We start from the raw sequence: 13,990 nt of genomic DNA, 5'->3' as shown, positions 1-13,990 counted from the left end.
AATTACTTTGCCCCCTGTACCTCTGGGTCAGTAAGCAGAAAGAAATTTCTCAGAGCCAAAGACTTGTGGCCTGTCACAAGTCCTTACCTAAAGGAGTGGAAGGAATGAGCAAATGTAACATTGTGCTGTTAGCAGCAAGGTAAAGATTTTCTTTGAATAGAGAGCTGATTGTTTTTCCTTTGTTTGTTATATTGGCAGCAGAAATATGCAATCTGCTCTGAGACCTTAAGAGGTATAGGAAGAACTGTTGGTGAAATTCTAAAAATGAAATAGATATGCAGTAATGTTTTTGAGAAATTGTGAAAATGCAAGATATTTGCTGAAAATCTTTCAATCTTTTTGTAAACTTAAGATGTCAGGTTGTAACCATCTGCTTATAGACAAGTTAGTTGTGTTTGTCGGAGAAATACAATCAATCTGCTTTTAAATGCTAGCTAACCTCTGAAGCCTTCTGAAATCTGAGAGTGCTTTGATCCAGGGACAAAAAGATCTCTAGACAAAAGATTACTGAACGGGTTAAGATTACTGAAAAGATTAATACCCTGCTCTAGTGAGATGGGTGGGAGTAAAGTGCCAGCATCAAAAAATCTGGTTAACCTCGATCAGGTCCTACTGCATTTTAATTCATCTAAAGTTACATTGTTTTTTCCCCACCTTTCCTTAGGCACCTTGTCCCTGTAGTAGAAATGTGAAGTTCTTCTCCAGTTTGACAGGATTTTAACCCACAGAATGATGCAGCTCAGAAATCGTAACCGTCAAACTATGTGGGAGACTGAGTGAAATGATCCATCTCTAGACTTGGAACAGAAGCAGGGACATGCTGTCCTGATTACAAAGAGAGTAGGTAGGAAGGAGCCACAGCTAAATTACTAGAACTTAACTGTGAGGGAGGCTTGAGGTCTTAGCTGCTTCAGTTTTCCTTGAATTTTATTTATTTCGATGCAATGTTTGCCTACTCTGAATGTGTCAGCAGTCCCAGAGGTGTGCCTTACAGTCTGAAGTGTATTTGAGGTGATGCAAGGTAGTTGTGGTTGTGTTGCATTGGTTTATATTGGGTACAGTTATAGTTCTAGTTATATATATAGTTATATATATATACAGTTTTAGTTATATGTTACATATATATAACTATAACTCTCTATATATACAGTTTATATATATATACAGTATATATATCTGTATCTATACAGTTGTAGTTTTTAATATATATACAGTTATATATACAGTTACATATACAGTTATTTGGTATAGTACAATTATATGTGCATTTACAAACTACTTTCCATTACTCTTTCTTGTCTTTTTATCTGCTTGTCACAAGGAAACTATATCTTAGTGGTGTTTTGAATGAAATCCTGAAACAAGGTTTCTGTCTATTTCTACTTCATAGTTAGTCAAAAGTATATTCTCAAAGAAGGGAGACAGGGTTCAGTTTTTTAATGAAATACTCATTATATTGTTATCTTAGTCTCAGCTGTTTGGGGTTCCTTTGTCGAGTGTTGAGGAACTTAAAGATGAGGTTAATGCCTGAAATTAGTGTAATTAGGCTAAATAAATATTAAATATTAGTTGCTAATTTTATGCTGAAAATTGAACTACAATGGATAGCAGCTGACAAGCTTATAAAGTAGCAGAAGTAGGGAACAGCAGATGGGTTATTTGTGGAGTGCAAGCATGTTATTTTAATGTTAAGTACACTCAAAAATTAAAGACATATGGTAGCAGGTTTGAAGACAACTGAAGACTGAGTTCACAGTTTAAACATTTACATTCGTTGAAGTGTGATGGATTTTTTTTTTTTCTTCCAAGAATATTTCACAGAAGCATCAGGCCAATGTGTCACTCCTCTGAAAACTATTAAATCCTTTCTTTCCTGACCCTCAGGGGCTCTTTTGAGTTACAGTAGATTTCCAAGAATCTCAGAGCCTTTTAACATCCCTCTCACTTCATTGATTAATATGTGAGTTGTCCAGGTGGGCATAACAGAAGAGCTGGTTGGTACTTTCAGTGTATGATGATACATACACCAATGTTTTGTGGGACAGGGATGTATTTATCAATTAGAGGGAATAATCTGTGCTGTTCTGTTTTCCCAAGGTCCATTGTAATTGCACTGCAGTGTGTGGTGCTGCTTAAACTTGCACTTTTTTTTTTTCTCCTTGATAAATAGAGCACTGGGAATTATTTGAGGAAAGGGAGGTAGTATATGATTGGACAAGAAGCAGTGATCTGCTAGACTTGCCAAAATCATGTCTTCCAGGTTGGTGTATACATTCTTGTCAACATATGACAACATGCTTTTCCAAATCCACTCCGTTTTGATCCTGTCTATCTTGAGAGGTAACTGAATTTGTTCTCAGGAACTATTTTTCTGTAAGTCATGAAAGGCTTGCTTGTGTTTTTTCTTTTCATGTCAGGCTTGTCTATTCTCCCTGTCTCCCTTGGTTGTTACTCCATGCTCTTACAGAATGGCCCATTAAAAAGACATTGTTGATAGCTACATATTACTTTATATAATGAATTCGTCATTGGCCTCAGAGTGTTATCTGAGTTATGTTTGCTAGGCACGGCTAGGCTGTAGATACCTCTTCGAAATTTGATTGAAAGAATCTCAGTTTGGATCACAAACTGGCTACCACAGGGTGCCAGGCAGGAAAAGAAAACGTTTTCAAGTATAACTGGTTTTTTTCTGGCTTTAGTCAGAAATTATTATCATTAGAGTTTAGAAATTTTCATTTTCTTAAGGACATTGAGTTCATAAGATGGAATACAGTATACATAAACTCCACCAAAAGTCACAGGACTGACCGCTACTTTTGCTTGCAAAGAAGTGATGTTACTACTTTGTGAACAAATATATGAGGAATAATATTTCAAAGGATGCAGAGAAGGCCATCCAGTGCACTCCAAGTCTCTGCCTATTCATGGTTTCCACAAAATTGTGTTATTTTGGGGCTTGAGGGCTGTTTTTTGTTGTAGCTTTTGCTTGTTTTTTTAATCAGTCTTCAAATAGCAGTCTGAACTACCTGTTTTTACTTGATCTGTGTTTCTACATGTAAATGGGCATCCTGCTACTGGAGACCTGTGCAAGCAAAGCTGAAGGAGATGACTGCTATGGTTAATACTGGCACTATGGAAACCTGTCACTACTGAATCACTTGGAACAGGTTTCATGGCTTTTGGGTATGTTTGGTAGTTGTTTGAGAAGTTTAGGAGACATTTTTATTAAGTTAAATGATTTTCTTCAGTTTTTACCAAAAAAAAAAAAAAAAAAAAAAAAAATTGGGTTGCTTGACCTCCTGTTGCCAGTGTTGAACATTCAGTGATTCAGTTGGATTCCTGAAGGAACCAGATTGATGGAAGCAGCTGAAAAAACAATCCAAGTAGACACTGCTGATAGTTGTGTTCCATAACCTCTTTTTATTAATTGTGTCTCGTTAGCTTGCAAATACAGCTTGGATAATTGAGACTCATTCCTGACTGTTGACACTTTGAACAAAAATGAGAAGCAGATGTGATTAATTGGGAAAGAGGAAACTGGCTCCAGGGTAAGGCAAGTGAAGTTGATTGGGTAGCAATGTCACAGAAATTCAAAAGAAATCATCAGGAAATAAGATTAATTTGTTCAGCAAAAATTTATTTCTAGGTACTTAGAAATGGTGATTTTTTTCATGTTTTGTAATGAAAAAAACATATTTGTCTTTCTTGATAATAAAACTTTAATTGAATACTCAAAATGCAGTAGACTGACTGTGCAAATCTTCACCTTGCAATTGCAGCAGACATGTCTATGAATTTCTCTCTGTACTTTCATTATAGATGTGATGTACCTTCTGTATGTCAGAAGTTGCACATTCTCTAGCCTTTCAGTTATCTTTTGCAACTGCTGAACTGTAGCCAGTTTTCATCACATGGAAACAAGAACTGCATGAAATATTTCTGCATCATTTATTACTGCTTTATACAGAGAATGACCTGCATCGTGTCTGCTGAAAAGGATTGTATTAGTTATTTTGCGTGTAATTACTTCTCTGGGGGCTTATATTCCCTTACTTGCTTGCTGGCATTCTTATTTGCTTCTCGGTCAGTTATTTTTGTGATGTGTTTTCACATCAGAGTGCAAAGCCTGTACTTGTTCCTATAGCTATATGCAGGGTTTTTAAAAAGAAATCCAGCTTGAGAGCTATTAAGCTGTCTGCTGAACAAATTGTTTGGAAAGTTTCCTACTGTGCTGTTATAAGCATCTTTTTGTTAGGACAATATATTACACATAAATTAGAGTCCTTTTGAATTCAAGTGGAATTCCTAAGTGAAGGGTCTTAAAGCAGTCAGCCCTACCTCCTCCTCTTAAAAGAAGGTACAAACTTGCAGACAGTAAACTGTAGTCAGATTCTGGACTGTGAATGAAGTAAATGCTGAGAACTCTAGGAATGTTTTTTAATTTTAACCTTTTTATTGTAAACCATTTATGGGTAACTATGAGACTGTCAGAATTGCACTTGCTGATAGTACGTATTGGGGAAGAGAAACTGAATTTGCTAAGATTTGGCTTCCTCCTACTTCCTCATTCCTTTTATGTTTCCTGTAACAGTCATCTGAAGTTTTTCCTATATATGTAATTGTTGAGTGCAAGAAGTGACTTGCTAACACTTCATTTAGGAAAGGTGAATAGATTTAGATTCTTTGAAATCATCAATATTGAATAATATTTGTTGACACTTAATTATATGCAGTCTGTATACTGGTTTCCCACCTTAATTACTCTGTGGGTTTTGTCAGTTAATGTGATTTAATATAGGAAAGCAACTGACACTGACAGTTTGTTACAGAAATGAGATGCAGCTGTATGAAGTATGCATGTGAATATAAATTTTACATCAATGTAGGTATTTTTTCCCTTAAATTCAGATCATATGAAAACAAGCATACCTTGTCTGTTTGGGGTTTTTTTTAAAGGTTTTTGTGGTTTTTTTTAAACGCTTATTTTCAGACTTTAGCATCTTTCTGTAGTGTTACATTCTGCATCACGCTTTTTGTGAGTTTTTGTTTGTGGTGGTGGTTTTTAGTATAGGATCATTGTCAGGATATTTAGTCTAAGATTTCACAAATCATACATTTACACTTGGTGAGGTTTTTTTGTGGTTCTTTGTTCTTAATGTAGTGCCTAGGTTTAAAACCGGAACAATTTCTTTGAATTTTCCTAGCATTCCAGGATTTGACGTTGTAGGATATATTAAATGGACACATATATCTGAAACCAAAATTAAATATATAACTCTAGACAGAACTATTTGTCATCTTTCTTTTATGCTCTAATAAGTAACAGGCTGTCTATCAGAGTTGATTATATACAAACTTTATTGTTATATTTAAGCTAATGTGGAAATTAATGTGTTTCTCAGGGAGACCAAGGTATTTTTTGCACTTTCTGCATAGCTTTTTTTATTGGTTGTTACCGTATTTATGGGACTCCCGATATATTAATTACTTTCCTACCATATTTTGAATATCATGTAAAAATACCATTAGCCGAAATTAGAAATGCAAACTGTCAAATCACTTTAAAAGGTTCTCTTAAAACTTTACTCGAAGTAGGTTAAACATAAACCAAGGGTAGTTGTGTTTTTAATCCTGCGTTGTAAACAAGTGGATTTGATGCATCCTTTTAAATTTTAGTTTCTTTAAGGAGAACGGCTGTTTACTGGTGTGACAGACAGGCTTAGCTTGATCCTCCTGCATACTGAAGAGTCCTTCAAGGGTTCTCAGTGAGGCTTTTGGTGTGTTATGCTGAAGGATTGCTGTTTTTCAAAGCACGTGTGTTATGCACAGCTCGCCCTTATGTTCTTCAAGGACAGAACAATGTAACTAATTTATATAATAAGAGAATAATAGTGAAGTTTACTCCCAATCCTAGCTGAAAATAAAGCATTCTGTTCAGGTTTGATCAGGATATGGGGATATGGACCCTTCAGAAGAAGTAGTCTAGTGGAATTAGAAGTTTGCTGTAGAAGGTTTCTTAGTCTGAAGGACTTCAGGGAGATTCCCATTGACCACGGCATTGAGTGACTCTGCTCTAGCAGGCAGATCTGCTGGAAAAATTATGGATAGCATGTCATATTTTGAGGTTTGCAGGAAGAATCGAGGAATGATATGCAGGTCACTTCTGTGCAGTAGTGTGTGGAACACAGATCTCCAGTTCTGGCTGATCCAAGCTGGTGTGCTTATACACTATACAGCAAGTTGCAAAAATGGCTTACTTGATCCCAAAAGCAAAGCAGCTGATTTTAAAATTACACCCAAGGTGAGCAATACCTTTTCACAGGAAGAACTAAGAGTTTTCAATACTAATAGGGTTATCACGTAGCAGGGTTAGGAAAAAGAGTGCTACCAAGAACCTCGGAAGTCACAAGGCCCCATTGATTACCATTGTCCTACCTGTAACACTGTTCATTAACTTCTCAGCTGTACTTTTAAGAACCGCTGGGTTATTTGCTCCACGTCTTCTGCAGTCTATCCAAAACAACTGTGAGGAAGCAGTCTTTTCTACAATTTCATTTATAATCTTGGGACATAATTTCTACCCTTCATCTTTTAATAGTCTGTATGGCCTTTATCTTCTAGATGAATTGCTCTTTTTCCCTTCATGGTGCTTATCTTATCTGTATGTATAGATAGAACTTGTACCTCTTCTTCACTTTTTTTTTTTTTGCTAGACTGACTAAATGAAGTATTTTTCATACTCTGCAGACTCCAGTCAGCTGATCACCCTTGCAGCCTTTCTCTGCAGCTGCTCCAATGTGAAATTTTGTGTGTGCGTGCGTGTGTGTGTGTTCATTATAATGATATTTATATGTAACATTCCGGATGTGGTCTGACTGGGCTATTGTACAATGGCACTGTCTCTCATTCTGCTCCAGTGAGAACATTCCAGAATGGCATCTGCCCTCTTCGCAGCTGTCTCACCTTGATGAACCTGTCTGTCAAGCAGCTCTGGTTTGGAATAACTGTTACACAGGTGGTTTGGTGTAATCCCTCTATTAATCTTGAACTATCACCCATTTTTCTATTAACAATATTATCTAATACCCCTTTCATTTTTTTGTATGCTATTTTTGTATAAAGTTTAGTGTGTTATTAAGATTATATATATTCTTCTGTGCCTTCCCTCCTGAAAACAATGTTGGACATATAGTCGCTGTTCCCCAGTCATTACAGAAATTATATTGTCTTCAAAGTTCTGCTTCGCTAAGGACAATCTTATGTGTCACCATTTCCATAATTCTGAGAAACTTATTATTTTCAACTGCATTAACTTGAATAATTTTTAAAGTGTTTCTATTCTACGTTTGCCATTGTTTTAATATCTGAGACAACATAGACGGTGGTTATGGTAGAGGTTGGGAATTCATTCCTGAATATTCTTAATGTTCATCCTGTTGTCCCTGTTCAGGATACACATTTTCTTTTTTTTTTCCTCCTCAAGTACAAAAAAGCCTTTAAAGGCTTTAACTTTTTCATATAATAACGGGTTCAGGTATAGTTTAGCGTAATTTTTTACTGTGTATCTAAGATGCAGCTTTCTGTACTGATTCTTCTTTCTCTTTTCTCCCCACTCTGTCCCCTGCTGTTCTTTATAGGATCTCTGCATGTTTCTGATGTCTTACTTGCACAATTTTATCAATGACTGGCTTTTCAAACATTGAATTTTACCCCTTCAACTTGAGACCTGGATCCTTAAATGTTTTAGCATCTTTGTGTTAAATGCCAGGCTTCTGCTGTATCTCGGATGTCTTTGCTAACCTTTGTTATCAAATTATATAGGTGCATAATGCTGAAATTCAAAAACCCATTTGAGATTTTTTCATTATTTAAATAAAAACTCAGTCGTATATGGATTAGGTTACAAGCAGCTCTTCTATAATGTCCTCATTAGAGAGTGAGAATAGTCTTGAAGTAATGGAGTCATTTGCTGCTTCAGTAGCTATTTCATAAATTTATCAGCTATTAGCTCCAAGAATAACTAAGCCTGTCCACTCAAGAGTTTGATTTATTCTCCATTTTGTGTCTGGGTAATTAGTCTCCTAAAATGATACAATTCACTTTATTTTTATCTAATGTTAAAGATCTGTTTCCATATCAAACACTGATGATGGAACAAATGCTCCGTTAGTCTGTCTTTAACAGAACTGGTTTTTACCTACTTCTCTTCCCCGAAAGATTTGACCCAAACAGATTTCTGTTCTTGTTATCTGTTACATTTATTCCAGTTTGACACATCACTAGCGCACACGTTTTACTTACGTTCTACTTTGAATATTGGCTGTTCCTCAGTACTTGCATTCTTAGTCACGAGTGCTGTCCCACCATGCTGTGGTTACTCTGTTGTGTTTTCTTCTGCACCGTGTGCTGGTAATTTAAACCTCTGGCTCTTACAAACAGATGAAACCAGAAAATTCACAATACTCATAAAATGTACAGCTCGATTTTCACCATCCTGTCTCTTGATAGTTTTATCCATTCTTTACTATTTGTAATAGTGTATTTAAAACGTGTGAAAATGTCCCTGTGAAGTTTAAAAGCAGGCCGTGTTCTAGAAGAGTTGGTTCTGCAGATGACTGAAGCTGACCTTTCAGAAAATCCTTTTTCAGATGATCTACCTCATGGTTTCTAAAACCTTCCTGATAGACTTGTCCCTGAGCTACTTGTTTATTTTGTTATCAGCTCATACCTCCAGCCTTTTTCCAGGGGAACTTGGAAGAATGGAGTTGATTTGGGAGACCTGTTAGTCACATGGTGTTCCTCTTAACCACTGCCTCCTTCCTCTTTCTTTCCTTCCTCCCCTCGTTTGTTAAGTAAATGTTTAGTTGACAGGCTTTCGTTTTGGTATTAACATCTCATATCAGTTTTCTAAAGTGTCTTAGTTATTTTGTGATTTACAGTCAAAATGTTTCTTGGACCCAGGGAAACTGCTCTGTGTGGCTTTATAAATGCAACCTTTTCTATTCAAAACCTATTCTATTCAAAGCCTTTCTGTTCATTATTAAAAGTACACATTGATGTATTTTTTCCCCCATTAGATACAATTGCCTAGCCTTATTACAATTATGAACACTTTTCCATCATACTTCATTTATTGTTTGTATTTTGGGAAGCATGCAACCATCCAGTCCCCTTGATTGCCATAATGTGTAAGAGATGGAGATGATGTTGCGTGTATACCAAGTGCATCCAAAAGTAAACTCTGATGTGTTACTTTAACTCCTACAAGTATATTTTTCTTCTGCTATCTGGCCCTTGAATCTTGCACTAGTAGTCCAGGTTCTGACACTTTTGTTGCACAGACTTCTACTGTTTTATACACATCTTTAAGTCATTTCTTAGTAATCAAATCCTCTCCCTTTCTATCTCCCTCTCAATTTTTCTTTTAGCTCTTTTATGCTGAATCTTAGTGATTTACTGACCCAGTGCCTTTTCTCTGCTACAAAATTCCTGAAAATCTTAAATGCTTAAAGGTTGTTAATGTAAATTCAGTCCATCTGTAAACTGTACATAATAGGGTATATATTGTAATTACATTCTTTCTAGAATGACTTGTAAATTCAGTGCTTCTGAATTTATTATGTCCTATAAGTTTTGTAAAGTGCTTTATGATCACAAATTTTAAGAAACAGAACTTTGATAGGCTCTTCAAACTGTGAAAGTACTCTCTTCTTTTTACATACAGAGAAACAGGAGACGGATCGTATGAGGTGGATTCCTGTGATTTGGGGTTCTGATGCAGAGGTTTGGCTGAGATGTGTGTGCACGTGTTAAGGGTAGAATAGATGTAGTAATGTGAGTGGAGGAGGATGTTATTTGTCATTTTTCCTTCTTTCTTGGAGTAAAATGAATGACAGACCTGGACATCTTTTCTTGCAGTGATATCATCACAGTTAAACAAGTATCTAGAAAGTACTGCTCTGCCAAAGAAATAAGACTTGAAATTATCTGTATAGTTCCCTATATACTCAGATCCAGCTTACTGACAGGAAGAAAGCTAAACTAGCGTAACTGATTACTCTTTTACATTCCTACAAGGGATCAGATGAGACTCCAAATGACCTTATTTACCTTGCTTAACCACAGGTCCTCATTCTCTTAAACTAACTCAGTGACCTGCCTTTCGTTTCCTCCTCAGTCCCACCAACGCACACATTGTAAAATTAAGGTAGTGCGATTCATTTTTAGATTTACATGCTGTGTTGTTTCTGCAAAGGACGTTCAGTGCAACACTAAAGCTTTAGCTACTGTGACTTGCTGAAGCAGTTGATGTCATTTCTTATTCTTGAGAAAACCCTCTGGCAGTTTGCAGTTACTATTAGCAGCCTCAAAGTTTGTTTTTGGGATAAGAAAGTTCTGAGCTTTCACACATGCCCACCCTCTACACCCTTCTCAGTCTTCCCACGCAAACCATATGACCAATCACATAAATTTTTCACTTAAGATGATTAAGGTTGCACTGGAATAAAATGCCAAAGTACACCTGGGTTTTAAAAAGAGAAAGTAGGCTCACAGTTTTACATGCATACTCTACTTCTACTGTGTGTTCTTTAATCACACAATTTACTAAAAATTGCTTTTAAATTAGTATTTTTTCAGTGTGTTATCTGTTCCCAGATGCTGTGACTACTATCAATACGCATACCGATTGACTAGGTCGTTTATTGTCACATTGTATTTGTATTCTTTAATTATTCGGGAAGGTGTCTAAGTTAATCTCTGTGAAGAAACTTCTACTGATACGTGGAATGTAAAATGAATATGCAGTTATCGTCTTAGGAGGTGATGCACTTCATTAACCTTGCTGCCATTAGAAACATCAACTTTGAAATCAGAATTAATTTATAGTGGCTTCTGGCAAACGTGTTCACTTCCATTATGAATAGTTGGCTGCATATTTGATGAATGATATGCTTTCCTCAGGTTGTCACTTGTAAATGTTCAAAATGTTCAAAATCCAAGTCAAATGTCAATTTCAGTGCCTGCTGATGACAACAGAATGTAGAGTGGAGGCTACATTTTCATGTTGATCTTATTGCTGACTACCCCTCGTGAATCTATCTGGTCTAGTGGTATCCTTTTCAGTATAACCACTTCCATTTCTTATAATAGAAGTTCGTACTATAGGGAAGTAACTTGCATCAGTACTCAGTCTTCTTTGGTGAGTTATATGTTAGATAACTATCATCTGAGCCAGTTAATGGAAGATACTTTCCTTTCTTGTAAAAGTAGTAAAGATTTTCTTTAGTGAAGGTGACTCTTTTCATTTCAACGTATGAAGTAGTTTTTTTGTAGTCTTGCTAATTTCACTACGCTATATTGTCTTACTTTAAAAAAAAGAAAAATCCTGTCAACTATTGTTTCTGTTCAGTTGAAAAGGCCATCTTGTAAAAAGCCCTGTTACTTTGACATTAGATATTTGACTTTAATTACTGAATGGAAAAAAAAAAATTAATTAACCCTTTCTTTGAAGTTATGCTTTCTCCTGTTTGTTGTGAATTTGGCTATCTTTAAAAATGTTTTGCTTGAATTGGAATCTCTTTCTCTTTTAATTTCCTTTCCCTTTTCACTAGATTACTGTTTACAAAAGTCAAATTGGAGTCCCTGTGCAGAGGTCCAGATGAAGCACTCCTTACCTGTAAACACATGCTTCAGATTTGGAAATCCTGCTACAATCTCACTAACCCAAGGTAAGGTGGTATAGAATTCTAGGCTGCTTAGTACCTTGCTCAGTAGCCTTTCAGGACAATATTAGGTCAGCATTCCTGCTTTTACTTGGTCTGCTATTTCGTATGAAAAAACTAATCCTCTGGGAACCTGGAGACTTAATTGCAAAGATACCAGTTGGCTGGCATGCAGAAACTACCCAGCGTTCTGTCAAGTAAGATATAATACACCAAAGCTAATGAACTCTGCAGTGATGAGGGCTGATCGCAGATATTTGATAACTCTGCATTCTCCTTGATGGGGCTCATGGTACTGGTATTGTCCTGATTATTTTTTTTTTTATTTTTTTCCCCACGATCTGGGCTATACAGCCTTTGATACTGGCTTGTGGAGAGATTGCTATAGTGGAAATTTAGTTCAATGACTTTCACTAAGTAGAATAAAGGACTAGACGTTAATTAAGGCTACAGAAATGTCAGAGGTCACATGGATAAATACGATGCGCTTGCAAAGACAGCATGGCTTTTTATTGAAGGTAGGTATTGCTTATGAAACTATTTAGGTTCTTCAAATGCATTAACAAGTAATTGGATAGGCTGATACATCCTTGTTAGGGTTTCCAGAGTGCTTCTGCAAAGGTCCTTTGCCATATATATTTAGATAAACTGTGAAATAAGCAGGAAGGCTCCTTTGCAGAAATCCATCCTGGTACAGTTCAACACATCAAGTACCTGGAGATGACAACAAGCAGAGTTTCCTGCTATCTGGTTATTTGAAGGGTTGACAGTTTCCAGAGAAGAGAAGAATTTTGTACCAGGTAGCATCAGATACCTGTATAACACATCAACATTTATCTGTTCAGTTTTTGTTTTTACTTTGGTCTCAGTTACACAAACACATGCATCTCTTTAAGGTGACTGAGTTGGCCAAATGGCCAAAGAGGGAAAATTGCTTGTCTCCTGAGTAAGATGACGGGCAGTTCAGAGCAGGAGAGTTTGGACGGTGCAACAGAAGCCTGGGAGGGGACCAGAGTCTGTCCCAGCGCGTTGAGACTCTGATACTGCGCTGTGCAGCTGCACTCGGGGACTGCTATAGAAAGCAAGAACAGCAGCAGCCAGAAAGGTCTGAGCTGAATTATTTTCAACTCCAAGTCACTGAACTAGCAGCAGGGACCTGGGAGAGAATTTCTCTTCTAAGTGGGTGGTGGTTTATTTTAGTTGGCTGATCCTATGTATGGGGAGCAGGGGTGAAGAGTTCACTGTCAGAATGCTGTGCTGTGCAGAATAGTTGTGATTTCTATGTAAGCTTAATTTCAGTGAGGCTTTGCATGTACTCCAACACAACTTTTCACCTTCCATCTCTGCTGTTACAACCTCTACACACATCAGGGTTCTAATCAAGGCTAGTCATTACTTTTTGTGTTGTGCTAAGAGCTACTGTGCCATGTTAGATACAGATTAAGTAAACCTTCCCTCAGACATCAGCAGGGACTGTGAAAATTTACTCTCGGCTGTGTCAGCTTCAAACAGCAAAGTTTGCCAACTCTCATGTCACCATTCTCCTTCAAGAACACCTAAAGGAAAAAATTAATGAGGACTACTTTGCATTTGATAGTTTTTACTGCTTCTTTATCTTGACATTTAAAGCTTTTCTTGAAGTTCTGGTTTATGGTAACAAATCAAAACCAAATTAGGAATGGAATGGACTGGAGTTGTGGATAAATGTCATGATGGAAGGGGACAGGTTACATGAATTGCACATTCCAGAGTTACAGCAAACAGTGAATATGGATACCAAGCTGTAACATTTCTTTGGATGGTCCCTGTGAAATTTAAAGGCTGAATACCTTCATATTGTATCATAGATCTGGCTGACTGGGGTAACAATTATCACTCAGACATGAAATGTGACTGGAAAGTTCGATTCACTCAACTGTAATAAAGAATGATGACGGAGGATTGTTGTGAATACCTAACGTATCCAACATCTATAATTTTAACACTTCATTGTGTTGAAAAGCACCATTTGAAAATTATGTCTCTCACTGGACATAATTGAAGCTTTTTTAAGAATTCTTTCAGCAAATAATAAAAGGTCTTTTAATCATTTAAAATCTTTTTAGAATGTAGTTTTTCAAAGATTTAAATATCCTTTATGCTTATTCGAAACCTCTTTTTCTGTGCTGATTTAGAATGAAAGCTAATTTTGATGTGTCTTCTTCCCAATGAGATAAGAGCTCACTTCTTTGATAAGCTGTGTTTTATGTGAAATATTTCTTCCTGCA

The 13,990-nt window shown here is 36.5% G+C and overlaps 1 protein-coding gene across 4 annotated transcripts in view; it reads left to right on the top strand.

The window, feature by feature from the left end:
* The window catches only part of TTC7B (tetratricopeptide repeat domain 7B), a 145,473-nt gene that overhangs the window by 80,983 nt on the left and 50,500 nt on the right, over positions 1–13,990 (top strand). For all 4 annotated transcript variants that reach the window (XM_065839842.2, XM_065839840.2, XM_071809553.1 and 1 more), the window contains one exon: positions 11,613–11,729. In XM_065839842.2, the coding sequence (XP_065695914.1) occupies positions 11,613–11,729 (117 nt within the window). The remainder of the gene's footprint in view (positions 1–11,612; positions 11,730–13,990) is intronic.

The sequence above is a fragment of the Patagioenas fasciata genome, chromosome 5 (genome assembly GCF_037038585.1).
Source record: "Patagioenas fasciata isolate bPatFas1 chromosome 5, bPatFas1.hap1, whole genome shotgun sequence".
Classification (NCBI taxonomy): domain Eukaryota; kingdom Metazoa; phylum Chordata; class Aves; order Columbiformes; family Columbidae; genus Patagioenas; species Patagioenas fasciata.
Note: the sequence above shows the minus strand (reverse complement) of the source record. Positions and strands in the feature narration are given on the sequence as shown.